This window comes from Schistocerca piceifrons, chromosome 1 (assembly GCF_021461385.2).
Source record: "Schistocerca piceifrons isolate TAMUIC-IGC-003096 chromosome 1, iqSchPice1.1, whole genome shotgun sequence".
In the NCBI taxonomy this organism is placed as follows: domain Eukaryota; kingdom Metazoa; phylum Arthropoda; class Insecta; order Orthoptera; family Acrididae; genus Schistocerca; species Schistocerca piceifrons.
In genome coordinates this window covers 300,775,389-300,794,399 of record NC_060138.1, presented here as the reverse complement: position 1 = coordinate 300,794,399, position 19,011 = coordinate 300,775,389, and the positions used below count along the sequence as shown (strand labels likewise).

The window sequence follows — 19,011 nt, the reverse complement described above, 5'->3', positions numbered from 1 at the left end:
ATCTTCGCTAATCACTACGTGGGCACAACAACAGAGCCACTTCACCACCACAGCTCTCTTTCAAGAGCACTGACGTGTAACATGTTTATGGGTAGCAGTCTAATGAGTATCACGTGAACAGCTCGTTGCACCAGTGCTGACCTCTCCTGGTGATTCCGAGAATTTTTCAAACCATCCTCTTATATCATGACACGTGCCAAAGTTTTGATGTAATCAACACAAAAACATGTTTCAATTTTACGTGAAATGTTTGGACCTAAGTTTTCGAGGTGAGTTTATCTAACACAAGTGATTAAGGAAATGCCAAATGTAGGATTGTATATGTAACATACTCGTAAGTAAATAAATGTGTGGATCGCACAGATTTTGCATTTAGCTGGTTTTGTGTCATCTTTTACAGTGGTGTGTCAAAGATGAACATTGCAGCATCAGTATATCTCACAAAAATTATGTAAAATGTGGAGCTGAACCAAGCATGTCTCCCTCATCCTCATTGCTTAGATGCAGGGACTTGTGTTGGTAACAGGAAGAGTGGCAAAGTGACAGGACAAAAGTTGCAATTGGCAAAGTCAACTGCTCGATCATGGCGCACCTCCTTCTGACCACTGATTTAAAATGAAGTCATTCTCATTTCCCTTCAGATAGCACTCAGTCCAATGATGTGCACTGTTGGGAGGATCCTCCAGTGTGTGGTGCTTGTAGCATCCAAATTTCAATATATCACATTTTCATTGAATATATTTTATATTTGGAGCAGGAGACAGAGGCTAGTTTAACAGCTGATCTGTTTTCTATTTTATTGGACCATGAAATGAATCTGGTGTGACTTTACAGAGCGAGTCATACATTTCTCCAAATCTTTAAACTGTTAATAAGAAGGTTTTAATGTGTAATAAGGGTAGCTGGCTCATCCTGTCCCTCACCCCTCCACCCCCACCCCAAAAAACATAAAATAAAAATCCTTGAGTTACTTTTGTAACTTTCTTTTTAGTGTTCAATTAAATTGTCAGTAGCACTTCTTAACATTGAAAAAGTTGACAGTTTTGCATTCTGCTTGAATGGGTATGACTGGGTTGGTGACTGATTTAAAATGGGAGAGTGTGTGCATCTTCATCTTCTGCTTCATTAAATTTTGGGTGTGCAGCTGCATAAATTCAGCTTCTTCTTCTAATATTTTGGCTGTATATCATTCACCCACTTCCAGAGTGAGCAATCTTTCAGCTCAGTTTGAAGAAGGCTGAACATATACAGCCAAAATATTAAAAGAAGCTGAATTTATGCGATTGCACACCCGAAATTTAATGAAGCTATGAGGGAGAGTGATAACTTTTAAGTGAATTCGTATTTTATGCAAATTTTGGTTTTGCCTTTTTTACTCATATTATTGACACAAAGATGCTAATAACTCTGCTTTTGAGTGTTCCAAAAACACACACACACACACACACACACACACACAAAAGAGACATATAAGACGCAGGGAAGAGGTTAAAAGTAACAATTTATTGTAAACCAAAATTCAGAATCTACTGATATCTCGGTAATCAATTGGTCAGTCATGACAGGTGAACTTGAATCCAAAAGTGAGACAGATGCTAACAAAAATGTAAAATGCAGACTGTCGGAAAGATTGAGGAAGGAAGGCAGTGGAAGACATTTGGGGAGGGGGGGGGAGGGGGGTCATGAGAACATATGCTTGTATATTAGGTAAGATCAATGTATGTGGTGGAGAGAGAATTCACATCTCCAGAGTTTTTAAGGAATAGTGTTGAGAAAAGGAGTTCATGTGACATCAAAAATATCCTGGTGTTGATTCTGAGCCTTAGAACTTGATCCTTCTTTGGCTCATGCTTAGAGGCAGAGCAGTTTCGGAGTGGTGGGGAGTGAGGGAAATGCATGTCCACACTGTCTTGACATCACAGAGAAATTAAGAACTGTAAAATAGAGGAAGCTCAGTTTTGACAGTGATGCCACCTAATAACAGCAGTGTATGGTTCGTGTTGTGTAACACCAACAGTGTCTGTGCATTTCAATTGCCAGTGGAAGGAATATTATCTTCTTACACAAAACAATGGATTCACAAAATGTTTAGCGTAGAACAATTCATTGATATTTTTAGGAATTTCAATTTACAAAGGCACTATATGTCATACCACGCCAAAGACTGTGGAAATGGAGTATGTGGAAGATCCGAGTGTCCACAAGAGGTTTTACAAGAGGGTTTAAAAATTAAAAAGTAGCTCTCTGAAGAGGAAGAAAAAGACAAAGAAAAATCAAGCTGGTCTGTCATTTGGGTGCAGTACAAAATTTCACTATTTTTAGCAAAGTCCTTGTACTCTTTCACAGATAGTGCTTTATCAGACATAACAATCATACACCACATACAAAATGTGTCAGACAATGTTCAGTCAGCTTGCAAAATCTTCATAAAGATTTTGGTGCATATTATTTAGTGCTCGATGAAAACATAGGGGTTATAGGCAAATTCAGATTAGTAATTTTTATCAGAGCTGTAAACAGTGGCGTGCAGAGAACTCCTAGACAATGTAGTAACAAAAAATGTGACAGCTTGATGTGACAGTCTTAGCAGTATTGAAGAAAGCTTAGAAAATAAGGTTTATCAAGGACTTTATTAGTTTCTGTGTCAACAAACAGATGGAAATAAATCAGGATTCATGAAGTAACTGAATGAGGGGCAAATAACTAACAATAACCAGTGACATCAAGCGTGTTCACTGCACATCACCAAGAGCATTTATGTGCAAAGAATGTTACTTTGAAAAACCTAATGAGTGTTGTTGTTCATGTGACTCGTCATATGCCGAAGTGTGGACTTCAACGATGCTAATTTGAGCAGTCTGGAAGATATTGACAGCCAGCACGCAAATCCACCTCTTTGTATTGAGGTGCACGGGCTTAGTCGAGGTCATTTGTTAAATTGATTTTTGTCTTCTGGATGTGATAGATATGTTAATGCAAATGAGCAACATGAGTGTTCCTGAACTAAAAGAGCCTTCGTGGAAAAGTAACCTTGCATTCCTTTCTGATGCAACCAGATGTGTGAATGATGTGAACACTTCACTTCATGATAAGGGTCTATTGGATAATGCTCTTCTCTGACCGTATAAAAGCATACAAAGTGAGATTGTCACTTTGGGAGAATCAGTTTGACATAGGAAACAGTTCATTTTAAAAATTATATCAGTGTAGAAATCTGCTATTAACATGGATTTTGGACACTATCTATCTATTCTATGTAATCTTTAAGAAAGAATGAGATGGCACTCAAGACTGATTTTCTTTTGTTTTCCTCTCCATATTAAGCGAATATTGATGACTTTTAGACTCATCTGCAATTTGACGTAATTGCCCTGTGATGAGACAGGACACAGAAAGACACATTTAGTACCAAGAGCAGCATATATTTCTGTAAACATTTCCATCACGATTGATTTCCCTGCCTACACAGCATGACTGCAGTGTATTATCAGTATTCAGTCCTATTCGGGAAACTGTGTTCATCTATAAAGAACAATAAAGCACTTTCAAGAAACTCATTGTCACATCATAGCTTGAACTGCACATTATGTCCACATTGCACACAAACGATTGCACCGAATATAGGACGTCTTTTAAAAGGGGCTAGAAGGTCAAGAGTGTGAGAGATGATTCAAAATCATTACACTTGTAAAGTCTTAACATTAGAACTGTATACTAACCTGGTAACAGAATTGTGTGGCATCAATATGTCTTTGGTTTATTTGTTTAATTTGCTTTCGAATCATCCCCTCTGAAGTCTCTGCACTGCTTGCCCTTCCCTACACTGAGACGATGGAGGGAGTAAGGTTCTCACTGTTCGCATACCTGTCTCACCATCTCCTCATACGTTGGATGTGGTATCCTGTACTAGATATATATTACCTTACATGATGAACAAGAAATGGGTGTTTTTGATGTTTAGTGGCAATTCAATGCAACTGAAAGCTTGGTAATTGTTATGTTGATAATGAAACATTAGACCGAACTTGCAAGTTACTTTTTGGAGTTAAAGTCCTCCCATCCCCCACCCCCCCCCCCTCCTTGCAGACACCTATGGCAGTTATCGACTTTGACAATGTAGTGTAATCACTAGTTGCGGAGTCCAGCATATTCACATTTTCTTATGTGGCAGTGAACTTGGTGGTTACATTATTGTATTATTGTCAGCATATTAAGTTCATTTATTTCCAGAAACAATAAATATCATCTGGGCCCATTTCACATACCTTCATAGGTGTTTTATTATGCAAGCTATTTTAAAGGTGCAACTATTGTCTAGTCCATGTTAAGAGGAAGAAGGTCTCGCTCTCAAACTTCCCACATTTTAAACTTTCACAGAAAAGCAAGTATGAAAGATATGAAATTCAAAATGCAAGAACAACTTTATGCATTTTGCATGCTTTCGTGCACTTCAGTTTTGGCACATACTATGTCAAAACTATATGCATGTTCTTGCCACATGATTTCATATCACTGTAGAAATTGCATGTCTGTGCAGCTCTCAAAGTTGGAATATTGTCCACTTTATTCACTTTCAGTTAGTCTTTCATGCAACCCGGGAAAAGTCTTATCCGTTTATAATCTGGTAAATGTGCCAATCTGATAATTTCATACAACTTCAGATCCCTGGAACGGCAAATGCTTTGGTCAGGATCTTGTAAATAGTTGTAGTTCAAATGGGAAAAGTATTGTTCAGAGAGAGAATGTTTATTAACAAATCATACATTGTTGGGAACACAGACTGTAAGCATACCAACATACATTGCTCCATTTACTGTAATATGGAGAAGTCAGTCTTTAACAAGGTCGCACAAGACATTAAATTTGGGCCTATCCCAAAAAAAGGTAGAATGAAAGTGTGCATATGTTGTTAGGCCCAGTATTAAATGCTGACTACTCCAAAAAGATGGCAAGGAAACACAATCTTTCCAAGAAAGTTGCCATTGTCATCCATATGACACAAAAATTCACGACAAAGCTTGTTAAGGTGGCTTGTCATTAATTACCTCTTCCTGTAGATTTTTATTTATAAGCAGGCCTACCGGTATATTAATGGCAATTTCAAAACATGTACAGGATTGAAGGTTTACTGTAATAGGTCGAGGCTCAAATTTGCTGTCAGAATTACCATCATAGCACTTATAATTGGCATGAGATTTGTAGGTAAGCAACTCCAAGCATTGGCACTGCAGCCGTTGCAGAGGCTCCAGAGGCATGTGCGTGTCTGTTTCCAGCTTGTTAAAATGTTTTCTGAGTAAATTTATTCTAGAAAAATAGCTATTCTAGAAAAATAGCCTTGGACCATTTGATAAATGCTGCCCATCAATCAAGAGTCCTTCTTCTTGCATGCAGCAGGCAGAGGTCAGCAGAACAGGTGTACTACCAGTTTTTCTGCTGGAGAAATATGAACCAATTCACCAGTGTTCCCCACTGTCATTCCCTGTTTGCCTGATGAGCAACACTATTTATTATGTACAGACTGACTATATCTGTGGTTTTCAACATGGCCTGTTGGTACAGTGTCTAATCAAAATAGGGCAATTAAAGAGGAGCATTGTGTGTATATTTCAGGGCACTACCCCTTTTGAGCTGTAATTTATTTTATTTATTTTTTCTTTGCCTCCAGTTTAAACACGAGAACAAGTCGCAAACAAAACATAATTACAACTTTTGACATCTTTGTTTTCCATTAAGTTAGAACAGTAAGGGCATGCAAGAGTTAAATTTACAACATATCACATTGCGATGCAATATTTCAGGATCAGAATAGCACTCGATTGTGTAGGGTGAGCACTTGCATGTGCTATTTGAATGTATGCAACAGAAAATTCATTGCAAAATTTAATGGGTACTGGAAAGAGAAGTATCATTCTGGATGAATAATTTTAGGAATTTTTAACAAATTGATGCTATGTGTGACGACAAAGGAAAAGGAGACTGTGAGTAGAGGATATAAAGTTTGAGCCACAACATTCTGCCACATATTCACATTTTGTACTTCCAGTGGTACTATCCTAGTCAGAGGTCAAATTTCTCTTTTGTTCCTTGATGAATTTTTGGGCCAGTCAGATGGTGATTTTGAGTGGCAAGTTTTGTATAAGCTTTTTTTATAAGCTTTCTATACATTTCCAAGGGCGCCGAATCCAAACTTTCTAAGTCGCACCAAAATGTCAGCCCTGAAATGGGTCAAAAGTCGAAAAAGCATGAAAAAATGTTCTTTTTTTAAAAAAAACTAAATATGAAAATAAGGAAGGTAATATTTACCACAAAATAGGTCTCAATAAGTTTTTTTATGGCATGTAGTGCATGTTGGAAGTTTAGTGTGGTTTTGGGCGCTGCCACCAAAACCCAACTCCCTCAGTAGGCTACGATGTTAATTCACATGGTAAAATGAAAGCGTCCATTTCTCCTAAAATTGAAAGTTGTTCAAAACACTTATGTTAATGGCATAATAATAATAATAATAATAATAATAATAATAATAATAATAATAATAATAAACCCCGTGGAGGCCCAGGAAAAGAATAGGCCTCCGGTATGTTCTGCCAGTCGTAAAAGGCGACGAAAAGAACAAACCACTAATAGGGCTAACCCCCCTTTTAGTGTGATTAGTTGGTTCGGGACAGAACTAATGAAGCCTCGGACAAGTGCTGTCATGGTCGGGAACGACGCTTGAACCCTATGCCCGTCCACAATGGTAACGACACTGTTAGCCACACGGAAAATGATTTAAATCCAAATAGAGGTGTTTTGCAGGATATGCTTCCTGCAACCACTTTAGAAGGAAAACAAAGACAGTTGATGAGATGGTCAGATGAAATCAACCGGCACCTCATGTTCTGTTATTACCAAGCAACAAACTTAGGAACCAACACAACAGATCACAAGTATACACAACATTTATTACCAGATACCCGGAATGAAAATTTTTAACAGAACAACGACTAGCTGATCAGATAATCAAAATCAGATAATCAAAAATAACAGGATACCCCAGTCAGAATTAGAAAACATCAAACAACAAGTACAACAAATACTGGAACAAAATAATGTGCAATCAGGAGGAGAAGAAAATACAGTAATGGACTCAAACATCCAAGAGCAAACAAACAAAGAACAACACGCATCAATTAAACAATCAGAGGAAAATGAAATCTTAAGACAGCCACCAGAACAAGCACAAATAGAACACGAAGTGACACACATGTTAGGTATAGAAGAAAAATTTCAGCTGACATATATAGAATACAAAGACACAAATACAGACATTAGACCATTCTTGCATAGACCACCAAATAACCCACAAGTCAGCACGGCAACACAGGCTACAGATCAGAATAGAAAAACTGAGAAAAAACATCGAACAGCTAACACAATTTATAAGAAATGAAATATCCGACAGAAAACGAAAAAGGTTAGGTAAAATCTCACAACAAGAAGCGATAGAGCAATTAGATGAAAAGAAGCAGAAATTACAATCATTGGCCAAACGACTTAGAAGATACAAAAAAAGTGAAAATAGAAGGAAACAAAACCAAACATTCAACACAAACCAAAAGAAATTTTACCAGACATTAGATAACACACATTAAAATAGACAATCCACCGAACATAACAGACATGGAACACTTCTGGAGCAACATATGGTCAAACCCGGTACAACGTAACAGGCATGCACGGTGGATACAAGCAGAAACAGACACATACAAGATGATACCACAAATGCCTGAAGTGATAATTTTGCAACATGAAGTCACCCGAGCAATTAATTTTACTCACAATTGGAAAACCCCTGGAAAAGATAGAATAGCAAATTTCTGGCTAAAGAACTTCACCTCTACACATCCACATCTAACTAAATTATTTAACATAATAGAGGGAAACATTCCACGTGGGAAAAATATATCTAAAAACAAAGATGATGTGACTTACCAAACGAAAGCACTGGCACGTCGATAGACACACAAACAAACACAAATATACACACAAAATTCTAGCTTTCGCAACCAACGGGTTGCTTCGTCAGGAAAGAGGGAAGGAGAGGGAAAGACATAGAATGTGTCACAGTGTAGGCAGGTCAGTTGGTAAATCACGTGGGTGCTTTCACACGTGGCTCTGCCTTTGATCGAATACACCTTCCAGGTTACAGGACTGGAGTAGGTGGTGGGAGGGTGCATGGGACAGGTAAAATGGTGTAAAACCTGTCCCATGCACCCTCCCACCACCACCTACTCCAGTCCTGTAACCCGGAAAGTGTACACGATCAAAGGCAGAGCCACGTGTGAAAGCACCCACGTGATTTACCAACTGACCTGCCTACACTGTGGGAATGACCAGCAACAAACTGTCCATTCGCATGAATGGACACAGGCAGACAGTGTTTGTTGGTAATGAGGATCACCCTGTGGCTAAACATGCCTTGGTGCACGGCCAGCACATCTTGGCACAGTGTTACACCGTCCGGGTTATCCGGATACTTCCCACTAACACCAACCTATCTGAACTCCGGAGATGGGAACTTGCTCTTCAGTATATCCTCTCTTCCCGTTATCCACCAGGCCTCAATCTCCGCTAATTTCAAGTTGCCGCCACTCATACCTCACCTGTCATTCAACAACATCTTTGCCTCTGCACTTCCGCCTCGACTGACATCTCTGCCCAAACTCTTTGCCTTTTAATATGTCTGCTTGTGTCTGTATATGTGTGGATGGATATGTGTGTGTGTGCGCGAGTGTATACCTGTCCTTTTTTCCCCATAAGGTAAGTCTTTCCGCTCCCGGGATTGGAATGACTCCTTACCCTCTCCCTTAAAACCCACATCCTTTCGTTTTTCCCTCTCCTTCCCTCTTTCCTGACGAAGCAACCGTTGGTTGTGAAAGCTAGAATTTTGTGTGTATATTTGTGTTTGTTTGTGTGTCTATCGACGTGCCAGCGCTTTCGTTTGGTAAGTCACATCATCTTTGTTTTTAGATATAAATTATTTAACAGTTACATTGCAGACCCATACACATTCCCTGATACATTTACACATGGAATAACTTATCTGAAACCTAAATATCAAGCAGACACAGCAAACCCAGCTAAATATCGCCCCATAACATGCCTACCAACAATATTCAAAATATTAACTTCAGTCATTACACAGAAATTAATGACACATACAACAGAGAACAAAATTATAAATGAAGAACAAAAAGGCTGTTTCAAAGGAGCACGAGGATGTAAAGAGCAACTGATAATAGATGCTGAGGTGACATATCAAGCTAAAACTAAACAAAGGTCGCTACACTATGCATACATTGATTACCAAAAAGCTTTTGATAGTGTAACCCACTCATGGTTACTACAAATACTGGAAATATACCAAGTAGATCCTAAATTGATACAGTTCCTAAACATAGTAATGAAAAATTGGAAAACCACACTTAATATCCAAACAAATTCAAATAATATCACATCACAGCCAATACAGATTAAGCGTGGAATATACCAAGGAAACTCATTAAGTCCTTTCTGGTTCTGCCTTGCTCTGAACCCACTATCCAACATGCTAAATAATGCAAATTATGGATACAATATTACTGGAACATACCAACACAAAATCACACATTTGCTATACATGGATGATCTAAAACTACTGGCAACAACAAATCAACAACTCAACCAATTACTAAAGATAACAGAAGTATTCAGCAATGATATAAATATGGCGTTTGGAACAGACAAAAGTAAGAAAAATAGCATAGTCAAGGGAAAACACACTAAACAAGAAGATTACATATTGGATAACCACAGCGACTGCATAGAAGCGATGGAAAAAATGGATGCCTATAAATATCTAGGATACAGACAAGAAATAGGAATAGATAACACAAATATTAAAGAAGAACTAAAAGAAAAATATAGACAAAGGCTAACAAAAATACTGAAAACAGAATTGACAGCAAGAAACAAGACAAAAGCTATAAATACTTATGCTATACCAATATTGACCTACTCATTTGGAGTAGTGAAATGGAGTAACACAGACCTAGAAGCACTCAATACACTTACACAATCACAATGCCACAAATATAGAATACCTCACATACGTTCAGCAACAGAAAGATTCACATTAAGCAGAAAGGAAGGAGGAAGGGGATTGATCGACATAAAAAACCTACATTATGGACAGGTAGACAATTTAAGAAAATTCTTTCTAGAACGAGCAGAAACTAGCACAATACACAAAGCAATCACTCATATAAATACATCGGCTACACCACTGCAATTTCATAACCACTTCTACAACCCTTTAGATCACATAACATCAACAGATATGAAGAAAGTAAATTGGAAAAAGAAAACACTACATGGCAAGCACCCGTATCATCTAATACAGCCACACATCGATCAAGACGCATCCAACACATGGCTAAGAAAAGGCAATATATACAGTGAGACGGAAGGATTCATGATTGCAATACAGGATCAAACAATAAACACCAGATATTACAGCAAGCGTATTATTAAAGATCCCAATACCACAACAGATAAATGCAGACTTTGCAAACAACAAGTAGAAACAGTAGATCACATCATAAGCAGATGTACAATACTAGCAAATACAGAATACCCCAGAAGACATGACAATGTAGTAAAAATAATACATCAACAATTTGCCATACAACATAAACTAATAAAACAACACGTTCCCACATACAAGTATGCAACACAAAATGTACTGGAGAATGATGAATACAAATTATACTGGAACAGAACCGTTATAACAGATAAAAACACCACCACATAACAAACCTGACATCATACTCACCAATAAATATAAGAAATTAACACAACTAATCGAAATATCCATACCCAGTACAACAAATATACAGAAGAAAACAGGAGAAAAAATTGAAAAATACATCCAACTGGCTGAGGAAGTCAAGAACATGTGGCATCAGGATAAAGTTGACATTATACCAATTATACTATCAACTACAGGAGTCATACCACACAATATCCACCAGTACATCAACGCAATACAGCTTCATCCAAACGTATATATACAACTACAGAAATCTGTAATAATTGATACCTGTCCAATTACCCGAAAGTTCCTAAATGCAATGTAACATATACCGTACAGTTAAAAGGAAGTCGCGCTTGATCAAGGTCGGCATCACTTTCCATTTTTAACCAGACATAATGTCTGAGAAAGGAAAGAAATAATAATAACAACAACAACAATTGTTATTATATTATTAATATAATAATTTTAAAGAAATTCCATCCTCTTGCGCTTCATGTGCTACTGTGCTCGTCTTTACTTTGTTCGTCCACAAAATGAGAATATGTATGAGTATGTTACAACTAAGTAAGATAATAGATGACTAATTTCAGTTCATATCAGGTAATCGATAAAAAATTAGAGATGAAACCAATGTATATGTTTGGTTGCTATAATGAGGTCAGAAGATTACACAATGGCAAATTAAAACAACAACAATGTGAGATATAGCTTACCTTCATCTGTAAAAGTCCTCGTTTCAATCTCCTGTTCCTCCCCTACACCCAACATGGCTTCTTCTAAGTCTTGTGAATGGAGGTGGTTTACATTCTCACAAACTGTATCACAGTTGATACAGCACTTTGAGAGATGCAGGCTTGTTTTTCAGCTTCTACAAGAGTAGCCATAACACATACTTCGTATTTTCATGTCATATATGTCAGAATAACATCAGGTGCTAGTGACTGAAGCATAGCCGTTGGACCTCGTCCAACCACATTCTTTGGGATTTTTGTTTTTGCTCAGCCACTTTGTTGTATCTGATGGAACACTCGGAGAATATGCTGGCAAGCTGCATCTTCAGTTGGTGGTAGAGAAGCAATGTTAGCAATTGTTCTTTGCCCCATTTCCGAAAATTTGGATTCAGCACCCTCTAAAACAAACATAAAGCTTTTTTTTTAAAAAAAAAAAAACCTGCAAAACTTTCCACTATTTGGTCTCTCTGAGCACCATTTGACTAGGCTGTTGAATAGTCAAAATGCAGTCATTCATTTTAAAAAGTGAAAAAGTATTGTTCTGTACACAAAATTATGTCTATAATAGCACTGATTACACTGAACAACAAATTTGAAGTGTTTTCATCTTCATAAATATTTAGCTCTAGTTTTTTTTAAAGTAATCTACATTTTTGTATAAATAACTCACTAACTAAATAATACATTCATGTTCCAAGATTCAGCATAAGAAATTTTAAGTGAATAATTACTTGAATTACGTTATGTATTGTGCATTGATAAATTTCAGTTCCATTCTGGAAGTGCAAAAGTAAAATATTAAGAAAAATGAAGATAATATTATATGAATAAAAATACTTTGTAAATCTACTTTGTACCTGAACTACGTAAAGTACAAAAGAAAATATATACACTAACTGGTCACAAATGTATATGAAGGATTGCAAATGTTAAATGCCCATATGTACAGTATGTACAGTTACATATTTTGTTCAGAGATAAATTCAGAAAATGACCGTTTTCGCTTGGCTTGACGTTTATACACATGCTATGGAACATCCCTTATGACAGTCCAGCAGTAATCTGCTAAAATAATAGGGCCCCACTTTCCAGCATACCTCTTCTCAAATGTGGCAAGATCTTGATTAAATTGCTCCCCATGTTAATCATTCACTGCACCACAATCTTTGAGGAAGAAGTCAAGATGACTATGTAAGAAATGCATTTTCAATGACATGTTACAACCAAGTTTTTCATAAGATGACAACATGTTATCTACAGTCTCCTTGTAATTTATTGCTTGTTTGTCCCCTAAGAACTGTGAACAGACTGTCTTAAAACATTCCCATGCATGCTTCTCATCATCTTATATGATTCCATCAAAAGTATGGTCTCCAAAAAGCTCTCGAATCTGTGGGCCTACAAAGATACCCTCCTTTACTTTGGCATCACTTAAGTAAGGGAATTTTTGCCTAAGCAGTTAAATGCGTCACCGTCTTTGTTCATTCCCTTAAAAGTTTTTCATGAGACCCAACTTGATGTGCAAGGTCGGGAGCAGAATCTGTTTAGGGTCTACTAGAGGTTCACTCTTAATGTTCTTTATACCTGGTTGAAGAGATTTTCTGGTGGGCCACTCATGTTTACTGTAATGAGATGCACGAGCACAGCTATCCGATTCACAGAGAAAGCAGCAATATTTAGTACATACCTAGTAGAGTGCAACCACTTTCAAGTCACCACAAATTTGCCATTGAGAGTCATTATACTTGTTGGCTTCTTGTAAAATTTTCATGTTTTGGTATGACTCTTTCATATGCACACTATGCCTAACTGGAATAGAAGGAAGCTCATTACTAATATGTAAAAGAAATGCTTTTGAGCTCAACTTTGATGAATCAATGAAGTGTCTCCACTCATCACAGTTGTAATTAATTCTGAGAGCCTTCATTAGACCATTCCCCAAAACTATCTTGCGTGTTAAAAAAAAGGAGTGAATTGTTGCTCTCTTCTGCAGTAGAATGAAACATTTACATTGCTTTCCAGAAAATTGCGCTGCTACAATCTTGATGCTAAAATCTCAGCCTTAGCTTTGGAGAGCTCCAAATCTCTAATGAGATAACTTAACTCATTTGGAGACAATTTTTGTGGAACATCAGTTGATATATTTGAAAGAAACTCTGGATCTTGTGATGTACATGGTTCAGGACATTCAGAATCCCCATCAGGAGTAATCTTGTACTCTTGTCGGTGGTTCAGGTATTGGCAATCCTCCCTCTTGTAGAACTGGATGTATGGTAGGAGGAACCATACAAAAGTAGCAGTCACTGACGTGGTTGGTTGGCTCATGCCCAGATCATGGGCACTGTAAAGGGCATTGAACGTCCTTTCCCGTGCATCCAATTCCTGAGGTTGCTGGCACAAGTGTTGCAGATCACATGTGGAGCCCAGGGTTTATCCTGACCACTTATTTTGCACCCAAAATAACAACTGTGAGAGCTTTTTTTAATCAGTGGGGTTATTTGCAATTTTTGTGAAGCAAATATCACTTCTCCACACACATAACAAAATGTGTCAGCACTGTTAACACACTCATGGCATTTTTGTTCACTTCAGTAGCAGTCAACTTGAGCAACTGGTAGTTAATATTGAAACAAATGTGCAAAAATTATTACATGCATTAATAAAGTCACTGAAGTTGAAGAGAAGGGAGACAAAAAGAGCACTAAAATTGGTATCAGAATGTTTATACCCGAAACATTGCACACAAGTAAGACCAGGGACAATAATATAATCCATTGTAACTAGTTATTATGAATTTGACAAATCATTATAATATTTGGTTTTAAACTTAAGATAAAAATCTGTGTATAATTATCTCACCATAATAAAACAGTGTAAAATGAAAACTAGAGCTAATTTTGAATTGTCTTTGTGATATTCGCGATCAACACTTTAATATTTATAGGAATTGGCTATTTTCATTCGATTTACATTTTCATTGTTGCACAGTATTATGGACTCCACCAGAAAGAAATTTAATGACATGTGAGGTGGAATAATTGTGTGTGTGTCAACGCAAGAGAGGTGGGAGTGAGTGAGTGAGGAGTGTCATTTTGTAGATTTACTCCTCAGTGTGACAATGTTTTTAGCCCATTTATCTCCATTTGTTTCTTTTAATAGATGTAAGGGCACTAATAACCTCACTGTAGAGCATCTGTAAAATCTAAACACAACAGCGCACACACGACACAGCGTACTGCAGTGGTGGTATTTGCCTAAAAAAAATTTCCTGAAGCATACCATCACAAACAGCCTGTAGATCACCCCTATTATTGCTGTTTTGGAAGTTAGGTTATAAGTGTTATAACTTTTAATGTTCACCTTATAAGCTGAAGCCGAAAATGTGCTGTAACTTATTAAACATAAAAGAAAAACCACTTGGCAAAAAATTACACGTGAGTGACTGGTACCACAATAACAATCTAAATTCATTTTGTAGTCAGGGCTGCTTTGTTACCTAATATGGTGAAAGAGTGAGAAAATTATATTATGGAAAATGATTACTGTGATATATTATTCTTTTATCAGCATTAGTCCCAAATTAAAAAGTGAAGGGAAGTAAACACACTGCTAGGAAGGCTAGTGTGGCACAACCTGATATATTTAGTGACATAATGCATCTTCAGCCAGTATTGAGACTGCTGCATAAATGTTGATCAGTTTTGAACATTAAAGTTGTTTCCTTCTTAACCAGTTCCTGCACTGACAACCTCATCATTGGGGTCCCTGAACATGCTACCCTCTTCTCCCCTACACACACACACACACACACACACACACACACACACACACACACACACACACACACCAAGTGCACTCCGTAGAATCTGGATTTGGGACTTTCCAAAATTGGTTCTTTCTGACTTTCTTCCTCCTTACTTAGCAAATGAATCTGATAATGTAACATATGTTGCATTGTATTTTTTCCCCTCTCCTAATAATGTGAATGGTAATATCAGACAATACACTTCGTTTACTGTGGTGTGAAAGTGGTGCTTTATTTTGCTTTCTAATCACAAACAATTCTCAAATGAGAGATTCAAAATTCCATCAGATGAAATCCAAAAGATCACTGCAATGGTAAATTTTGTGCTGTGTGTGTAAATTAAACATTGGCATTGTCCAAATTACTCATTCCTATAAAATAGTAAATGAATAGTGGAAGAAAATTGTTTCTTTTCAGATATTTCATTAACTGGTGAAGATATGAGAAAGCTGTTGTGGTTTGTACAGCTTAGAGTAAGATCATATAGTACTGCACCACATAGTGGAAGAAAGATGATCCATTCATGTAGAAATCTGTTTGGTTAACAGAGAAGAGACAGGAGTGCCTAATTTTCAGTGCAAGATTCAGGGAGGAATTTAAGTAGTGAAATGCCTTGTTAGCATGATTTGCCAGAATTGCATACATCTTAAGGAATAATAAAGTTTGAAGATAACTACATGATGTGGTTGGTATGATATGCATGTCCCGTGCTGTCATATTCATTTTTAAACAATAGTGTATGTTTAGTTAAAGTGAAGGCAAGAAAACCACTGACACCTGCTACCAGAGCCAAACATTCATTCTTGGCAACATTTTTTGGCATTTATTGCAAAGTGCTACCGAAGTTTCTCTGACTGGAAATATGAATTTTGGGAACAATATCAACTGAATGTGTTTGCAATTGTGCTTGTAAAGGTGGCTCTCTGTATTCATAGGGTTTTGGTTTTTCTTCCACTCACAACAACACAGTGGTGCCTAATGAGATTAGGCAGAATAATGTTGTGGCTGGGAATGCAATGAATGAAGTAATTTTTTGTTCCATGCAAATTGTCAGACTTTTTAACATCTCATAATAAGGCATGGAGAAGAATCAGAAAAACTACAGATTGAAGTTTCAGGCTGTTAGCATGGGCTGGAATCAGTCTTGTACTGGTAGATTCCCATGTTCTCTAAAGTGTCTCATTGACATTGCTAATGGATGGAGTGGGGATCGTGGCACTTTATTATCAGGCAGACATGTATCACTGGTGATCCATTTCTTTTTAATCAATATTATTTGTATTTGTACAACATTTTAAATGATATCATGGAATATGAAGGTATATCAAATCTCATGGCTGAAATGCAAAATTAAAATTGAACAAAGTGTGCTTGGGCTATGCATAAGATACATGAGGAAGTTTCTGTTGTGGAAGAGAACCAGTTTCTCCAGAGAATTTTGCATAGGATCAAGTGAAGCTCTGGTGGCAGCTTTAAGTGGTCATACTTCATGCCAGATAGTTTTGACTGCCGGTACATTGACACAAAAATTCTCATCCTGTGTCACCATACATTCAAGGGGTGTAATTTTGTAGTACTGCTCACATAAACTTTTAAAAAGAACATAGAAATTTTAACTTTTGGAATAGAAGTTTTTTTTTCTTCTGAGATGAAAGTGGAATTGTCGGGAACATGCATTCAGTCCTCATAGGAGGAACCAACCTTTTCGTAAGGGACGGAAGCAAAGATACTTCTTTCTGTTCTAAGTGTTCTTGGTGGCAATACTGGGAGTTGCAACTCTTGATGATAAGTATCGGCCAGTCTTTCTGGAATAATTTACTGTTACCAGGCTACTGTGTGCAACTGTTCAGTGTGTAGCTTGAGAAGTCAGAAGTTGCCATAGAATCAGTTTGCGCAGGCGAATGGCATGCATTATGCTGAGACAAAGACCCCACTAGTACACATTTTAATTTCTGTTATAAAAATTTGGTGTTCTTTCTTATTTTCAGAGTGAAGACAAAAACTTAAAGCCACCTCAGAACGTAGAAGGTTGTTTGTTAGCTCTTGATTATGTGGTTAAACAGGATTATTTTCCACAAAGTACAAAGGACACACTTACGGTCTTCCTTGACAGGTAAACTACTTGTGGGTTCTGATTTTTTTTATCTGAAATGATCATAATGTACTTTTAAAGCCACTAAAAAAAATTTAGTTCAATTGTAAAACAACTAATTTGTTTCCACAGAGCAACAAGAATCCAAGTAAATTCCTCAACAAAACAGAGATTACTGAGCAATCTGCAGCAAAGAAAAATGTGACATTTATAACCAGTTTTTAAAAACTTTTACTTGCCAGAGCTACTGAGTTCCTGACAGGGTTTCATAATGAATGATACAGTTGTGGAACTGACATTTTCATTTATTTATATTTCTGTGATAATGGCTCCAGTGTGTGATTGATATACACTTCCATAAAAACTAGTAGATTCAACTTGGGACTAAGTTGGTTGTTTGAAACAGCAGTGATAAATCTTGGCATGTCATAACTTATTGCAGGTGATATATCACCAAAAGACAGACCATTGTCCTACAAAAAGGTCTTTGATTGAATCTGTTACTAAAGTAAACAATGATGTATCTTACTTTTGTAAACAATGTGAAGTTGGTACAAGACGTAAGTGATTATTCTATTTCCAATCATGTTAAATAGTGTAAGTTGTTAGCAGCAGAGAGAGTTTAATGAAAGAGTTAAACTGCTTAATAATTAAATTTTTAAAGTAAGTGACAGCTACAACATTTCCTGTTCTTGTCTGGTGTTTTTGTATTACTCTGTGAATGATGATGTAAAATGTCGCACCTATTTTATATCATAAAAACAAAAAATCAGCTTTCAAAATTTGCAATTTTCTTCTCCTCATGATTTTGTAAGTTTTTACTTGATAATGGGTGGAAAAATATCACTTGTTGTTGGTTAATTAAATTTTCTAGTCATTTCAAGGTGATATATCATCATAATATTTTTATGCTTGTAAAATTAGCATGTGATCTATAAAAGAAATACAGTAGAAATGTTGTTTTTAAAAATCAGTGTAGTATCACCTTTGCTCTGTAATCAGAAAAAGAACTTTAGTTCACAGTTTTCCTTTTTGTCAGTGCTGTTACCATTCTTGGGTAATTAAGATTTACACTTTTTTGGTAGGTGCAACAATAAGATTGGAACCATTCACTTCTCTCATCTAACATACATGCATATTTATATGTACAGAAGTATTCAGATACATATGTAATGTGTGGTAGCAGGGGAATGAAGAGTCATCAGAATTTGAGTTTGTAGGTACGTTGTACGCAATAATATGTCTGATTAAGGACGTGTTTCAATTTCATGAATATAAAAATATAGCAAACTGTGTACATTTCTCCCCTCTATGCTGTTGTCCTCCCTTCAGATACTTTGACAAAATATTGATGTTACTGTCTTCTCTAAACATACATGTAAATTAACTACATGATGAACTATCTTGGTGTAAGACGAATTGCATCCTGAATAATACAGTTCTTGTGAATGTGCTTTGAATGCAGAACTTCTTCTCAGGACTCGGGAAGTAAGTGTTCACACATTAAGTTGATATTAAACAATATTTTTGAAAATATAACCACAAGGTC

At 36.7% G+C, this 19,011-nt stretch overlaps 1 protein-coding gene across 4 annotated transcripts in view; it reads left to right on the top strand.

The window, feature by feature from the left end:
- Window positions 1-18,218, top strand: part of LOC124788828 (ran GTPase-activating protein 1) — a 132,823-nt gene extending 114,605 nt beyond the window's left edge. For 2 of the 4 annotated variants that reach the window (XM_047256135.1, XM_047256128.1), the window contains 2 exons: window positions 17,359-17,483; window positions 17,595-18,218. In XM_047256135.1, coding sequence (XP_047112091.1) covers window positions 17,359-17,483; window positions 17,595-17,667 — 198 coding nt within the window. In that variant the 3' untranslated portion in view covers window positions 17,668-18,218. Of the gene's footprint in view, window positions 1-17,358; window positions 17,484-17,594 lie in introns of those variants that run through there. The other 2 variants (XM_047256112.1, XM_047256120.1) reach the window with 2 other exon arrangements.
- Window positions 18,219-19,011: the final 793 nt, after the last annotated feature.